This window comes from Mus caroli, chromosome 16, assembly GCF_900094665.2.
Source record: "Mus caroli chromosome 16, CAROLI_EIJ_v1.1, whole genome shotgun sequence".
NCBI classification, from domain to species: domain Eukaryota; kingdom Metazoa; phylum Chordata; class Mammalia; order Rodentia; family Muridae; genus Mus; species Mus caroli.
Genome location: NC_034585.1, coordinates 7161055 through 7167390, shown reverse-complemented (window position 1 = coordinate 7167390; position 6336 = coordinate 7161055). Strand labels below are relative to the sequence as shown.

The window sequence follows — 6336 nt, the reverse complement described above, 5'->3', positions numbered from 1 at the left end:
AAAAAAAAAAAAAAAAAAATAAGAAACATCCTGTTCTGCTTCAGACATAGGCTGTCTTAGTGAGCATCACTTCTAGCTCCTCCCACCAAGTTTAATGTAAACCTCCTGGATGGAATGTTATTTGATGCTGTGTGTCAATCTATGCCAACTCCAGTTCTTGTGAATATTCTTGAGGAAAGTCTCCAAACTTGGCTGTGGGGAGCCTGATAGGCCAACACCAGAATCAGCTTCCAGCAATGGGCACTGAGGGAGGTACTGGTACATGCCAGTAAACTGTCAGCTCCACTGGAACTGGGGCCTGGCCACAGAGCCTGAACAAGAGAAGCTGGAGAACCACAGCTCTCTTCAGGAAGAAAACCTATGCTTCCACACAGGTCGATTTTAGCACTAACCCCACGGCAAGAACACCAAGTACTATAAATAGCAAACCCAAGGTTCCAATTTGACTGGTTTGTCTCTGATGTCAGGAAAGTGGTCATTAGCTAGGTTAACTGTAAAGCAGAGAGGGTCTGTAGAAAGCCACACTGGGTTAGACAGCCACACTTGAATTTTCTCCATCATTCCAGAGTCACCAATGCCTGTGGCTTCAGTCTGCAGAAAACACCTAAGAAATTGTAATGAGGCTAAAGAAGAGCACTGTAGGAGTCAGCCTCAGAGGCCAGGAGGGAACCTCCTTCCCAAAGTGCCCTCCCTTTGCATCAGCGAAGAGGAAGGATGTTACAGAGCCAGCACTGTGTCACATACTCAGGCAGGTAAGGAGCACACATACCTTTGTTATGAGACATGGCATACAGGAGGCAGAGCACGAAGAGGGCGTGATAGTCATCGTCAGGGCTGTCCAGGGCATGGTACACCATATCCAGGAAGGGTCTGGAAAAGAGGAAAGCTCTGTAAGCCTCTGGAACAGTGTGCATTTCCCTCTCTCATCTGACAACATCTTGTCTTTGCTTCTCACAGGTCTAAGGCTACTAGCTTGTGGTGAATGCAGTATGTGTCAGGTCCAGAATCAGGCACTGGGAACACATCCACACAAATGAGAGGTGGGCTCTGACCTTGGAAAGCTGCTATTGGGGTGGGGTGGGGGGTGTTGACCAAGGATAGACAACTCAGACACTTGACAGTCATTCACCTGGTGTCTCTGGAGATGGTAGGTACAAAGTTCCTGCTCTTTCATACTCCCATGCCAACTGGCAGGCAGCACAGACATGTATCATTACTTTAAATAAAGGATGGAAGGAATAAAGATGAAAACAGGACCAGTGTAACAGACCTAGATCACTGGGCAAGGCAGAGTCAGAACCATGAACATGTCTGAAGGTACAGTTAACACCTGCACAGAAGCATTCCAGCCCAGGAGGCTGACTGCAGGGCCTTAGCACAGGGTCATGCCCTGCTCTTGATTAATATACTTAATATATCAAGGGTGCTTCTCTGTGATTTCATTTTGCCTGTGTTCTGGCTCAGCAATTTCTTGGGCCAACATTCCTTGACTAGAAGAATTGATAGTGAGGTCTCTCACCTTCTGTGCTCTGTGGATAAGGTATAAAAAGTGGCCACAACCTGGAAAATACACATACCAAATGCTGCTCTTCCCAGGGTAGGTCCTAGCCTGGCATTAAGAGGCTGTGCTCCCATTAGAGGCTGCCCCATTAAACACCAGGCTGAGGTCAAGAAAGTCAAATAATCCAGAAAATGATCAAGGTTGTATTTTACAACTGGAAGAACATGTGGGCATTAGCAGTATGGACTATCTATGAGGATTGAAAATAGAAAATAGGAGTGTTCAAAGGAGATCACTTGCGCAGAATCTTCCATTTCATCTTGAATATGTTAGGCTTTGATGGGGCAGATGAGAGACGGAGTGGAGGGCCTTGAGCACAGTGGGCAAATGCTCTGCTAGTGAGTGACACTCGTAGCTCCTCATTCTGAGTCCCTAGTTGCATAATGCATCAACACAAAATGTTAAGCTGAAAAATGAAAATAAATAAGTAGTAAAAATTTATTTGTCACATTTCAAATAAACACGGGATACACAAAACTTAAAAGGAAAACCTTAAGGGGACAGTGCCCAAAAGGGTCCCTGTCTCCTGCTGCCCAGGCAATAGATAGCTCCTCCATCTAGATATGTCTACATATCTGCTGTATGCAGATTTGGATTCTATGAGATTCTAGCAATAACTATACCAAATTTGAGACTAAAGTATAAAACATTTTTTTGTAAGCTAGCTGGTTGCAATTTGGATTACATTTGCACTTGGAAATAGTACAGATGACCAAGCACAAAACAAGGGGAGGGCTTGTGGGTGAGCTATCCTTTATATATGATATGAAGTATTTTGAAGCTGCTAAGCATCCCATTACTAACAGGATCATGATGTGAAAAAGATGCTGGGGTTTGGTACTAGATAGCAAAAGGGTGAAATAAAACAAGACAGGAATGAGTTAGGGACAAGTGGTCCTGAAAAGGTTGGTAAGAGATGCTGAGACAGGAGCATCTGGGAGCACTAACTTTTATTTTTCTTTACACTCCTGAAAAGTTTTCACATTTTTCTGGAGGTGCATCACTTATCTATCTTTTAAAGACTGCTGAGTAGGATTTGTGGTGCATATCTTTAATCCTAGCACTTAGGAGGCAAAGACAAGTGGAACTCTGTGGGTTCCAGGCCAGCCAGAGAGAGCTACTTACTAAGATAGTCCCAAAACAACAATTTTTTGGCGGCGGCAGCGGGGGAGGGGGGTGTCTTTGTATTTTATTTTGGGTCTAACTTGACCCTGAGTGTAGGCTAAACTCTGTACAAGGGAAATTCCAACAGTTCCAGTTCTCTCTACAGTGGAATAGACATCAAGATTCAGCTGATGCGCTGATGCTCTGGGAAACAAATGACCATCTTCCTTTACCCTCTCCTTGCTCCCAGCCTCAGGCTGGGAAGTGGGTGCTAGGGATGCTGTCTTGGGCTCAGGGACACACAGAAAACCTGTTGGCTCAGTCACCTGAGTTAGTTTCTGCTTGTTAGAAATCTATGTGATCACAGTAACCAGTTAGTCATCCAAGGTTTAAAAAGAACCCAATCAACTCTTAAAAACCCCTGTTCCCTAAATGCAAGAAAAAAAGAAGCCATTTAGCCTCGAGTCAAACAAAACATCTTGTTCTCCTCACTCTCACAAAGCTACAGTGTTAATGTTTCAGGCTCATGGCTCCCTGTATTGGATCTGGAAAGGAGCAGCTGATGATCTGCAAGCACACAGATCAGCTTCACAAAACATCTCTGAGTTGAGAATAACAGGTCAGAGCAACAGGGCCAGGACAGGTAGCGGCACTGAATCACACTATGTGTCAAGGCCCCACAGACACGGGCAAGCACGGCAATCAGGGATTGAGAGGGGAGTTCCAAGCCTGACTCATGAGAGGCTCTTCCTGGGAACGTCCTACATCCTTCAGACCCAGCCTAGCTACCAACTGTTCCTCTGTGGTAGTGTCCTGGACTGGCCACCTTGTCAAAGAATAGGGTGTGAGATGTGACTAAGCCGGTTCTTCCCTTACATACCCCCAGAGTTTGTGTCTCCGGGTGGCCAGAGGCTGAAGCAAAGGGAACAAATGGTGAGCAGGAGAAAGCCATGGCTGTCTTTACCCTTTCTTTCTCAAGGCTGAGGGGCTGTCCAGGAGCTCCCAGCAGGGCCTCGATGCTCACCTGCTCCACTGTGCATTCTCTGAGCTCGTGGCGGCGCTCTTCTCCTCGTCTGTGGTGTTCTGCTCCTGCACTGAGGTCCCAGCAGCGGCCACCTCTGAGAGCTTGCCAAGCTTCATGATCACCATCTCAATCTCTGGAAGCAAACAGAGCAGGTGAGCCCGGCTGGCATCAGTAACAGAGACTCAGGTTGTAGCCCAAGCATGTGTAAAGCACCCCAGACACGCTAAGCAAGCCTCAACAGTGGGGGCAGACACCAGTAACATGTAGGAAAAAACTGTCCAGGCCAGACCTCTGTGCATTCATCTGAGCAACACCAAGACATGAGCCCTGACTTGGACACACACACAAGGCAGTTACCGGTTTTATTTCCTGACGTAAGACACTTAGCTCGGCCATGACCACATTTCCTTTCCAAAGGGTTGGAGGCAGCTCAGGAGATGGAACATGAGGCTAATATGTCCTTACCTAACTCACTGGACTGCTCTGCAGCTCTCTAACTTTAGAAACAGCTCTGGCAGGACAGAGGCCATGTTTCCACCTTTCTATTTACAACCTTTGAAAGGGAGACACAAGTTAGGAACCTCATTTTGTTTTTCCCAATTCCAGAAGAGAAACTTAACAGCAACTGACTGAAATTGTGGTATATATTTTATTTTCACACACCTTAAGGACCACTGAGTAGAAACACCTGGAAGTCAAGAGTGATCTTGTGCTTCCTGGTGTCCCCATCAAGAGTCCTTGTCATGTGCTAAGGCCATTCTCTGGCAGATGCCCTTCTCTGAGCTCTCCACTGGTGTGGGCCGGTCCCTTAGCTGGCTCCACACGCTCTCATCCTCATCTGTTCTCCATACCAGTTGGAGAACTATCCCAAGTGGTAGTAAGTGGAAACAAGCTCATGTCCCTCTTTTGTTCCAAGCTCCCCGTGCCTTCTCCTCACTCTCAGGATGAAATCCAAAGGGCGCAGACCATGGCCTGCTCCTCCTACGCCTGGCTTGTCTATCTCTGATCTCATACCCTGGCCTTCTCTGCCTTGCTGGCTCCCCACCCTGGCCATGCTAGGCGTATTGTTTGCTGGCTGTCAAATGACCCACACTTTCTCAGACATGGGCGTTACTCGGTTACATCTTCCAATGCTCAGCTAAATGTCACCTCCTTGGAGATGCCTTGGTCACTGTCCTCACCTGTCTTTCTCTTAGCTCTTTTTAAGAGTACCAACTAAACTGCACACTCTGTCTAGGTTTCTTTCCCTCCTCATGTCCTTTCTGGTTCTAGAGTCTCATGAGATCAAACCTCTGTGTGGATCTTCTGGGCCCTAAGAGGCTTTCAGGATTTTCCTGGATTTGGAGGAACTTGACAGTGTATGGAGTCCTGGCCAGAAATTTTGAGAAATCCCTGGACTGGAGTTTGTCTGATTTTTTTTTTCCCCCAGTCATTACGCTGGGGCTGATTTGTAGAGGAAGACCACATATGGGAAATATCCTTCTTGTGACATCATAGCCAGCATACACACTGGCAACATGACCTTAAGACAGGTGTCAATTCTCTACTGGCCATGCTACTATCAGGTGTCCCCAGGGTCAAGCTATTCCCCTCTTCCTTTTATGCCACGTTCTGTGGAACAAAGTCCCCACAAAAAGTGTTGCTGCTGTTTGCAGTGCAAGGGCCCCTATCTGGGGCCTCAGGCATGGTAGTTGCAAAGCCCTTTGAGCTACACCCCCAACAACACTATTGGTATAAATTATCTGGAATTCTTCAGAGTGCCTCTCTGTCTGTCACCTTGTTTCTTTGATCTATAGCATCTCTGACCACCAGCATTGGCATTCTGCTGTTTTACCTACTTATTCTTGGCTATCCTCTACTGGTATGGGCTCCATAGGCATACCTGCCTCCCCCCCATCACACAGTGTACCTCTTGAATATGTGAATGAGTCACTCCCTGGATCCAGTACAATATAGGAAATGTGGGTGCAGAAAGGACCAGCAATGTGCTGTAGCAGTTGTGGTATGGGGTAGGGTGTTCAAGAGCCTGATATGTTCACAAAGTTCTCTCATGGGAGATGTCTGACCGTCCCCATGCCACCCACTCCTCCCTGGTACACACTTTTTCTGGTCTCTCTTAGAGTGATGATATACTTGTAGTCAGCCCCTGGTGTGGAGGCAATCCCGTACATGTTCCCTTGGGACGAAGACCTCTGGAAGCTTACTCTGGGTTCCCTGCCCTCCCCACTTAATCTGAAGTCAGATGCTAGCTGAAAGTCTCCCACAGGGAGGTCACTAACACCAAAAGTAATCTTCAAGGGGTATGAGGACAAGTGCTGTCTCTCAATTGTTTTATATGTATCTTATAGGCATTGCAAGACAATTCTAGTTGCATAAAGAGCCACTTCTTGTGTGCAGTGAGGCGAAATTTAAAAAACAAGTGCATCAGTTCCTACTGAGTGGACAACGGAACATACAGTCCTCAGTCATGGCTGCACAGGGACACAGCATCAACAACAGAACACACAGTCCTCAGTCATGACTGCACAGGGACATAGCACCAACAACAGAACACAGTCTGCAGTCATGGCTGCACAGGGACACAGCACCAACAACAGAACACACAGTCCTCAGTCATGGCTGCACAGGGACACAGCACCAACAACAG

General features: G+C 47.0%; 1 protein-coding gene across 5 annotated transcripts in view; it reads right to left on the bottom strand.

The window, feature by feature from the left end:
* Clec16a (C-type lectin domain containing 16A) overlaps positions 1 to 6336 on the bottom strand; it is a 205698-nt gene that overhangs the window by 132626 nt on the left and 66736 nt on the right. For all 5 annotated transcript variants that reach the window (XM_021184743.1, XM_029470212.1, XM_029470213.1 and 2 more), the window contains 2 exons: positions 3690 to 3822; positions 770 to 870 (listed from right to left, as the gene is read on the bottom strand). In XM_021184743.1, coding sequence (XP_021040402.1) covers positions 770 to 870; positions 3690 to 3822 — 234 coding nt within the window. The remainder of the gene's footprint in view (positions 1 to 769; positions 871 to 3689; positions 3823 to 6336) is intronic.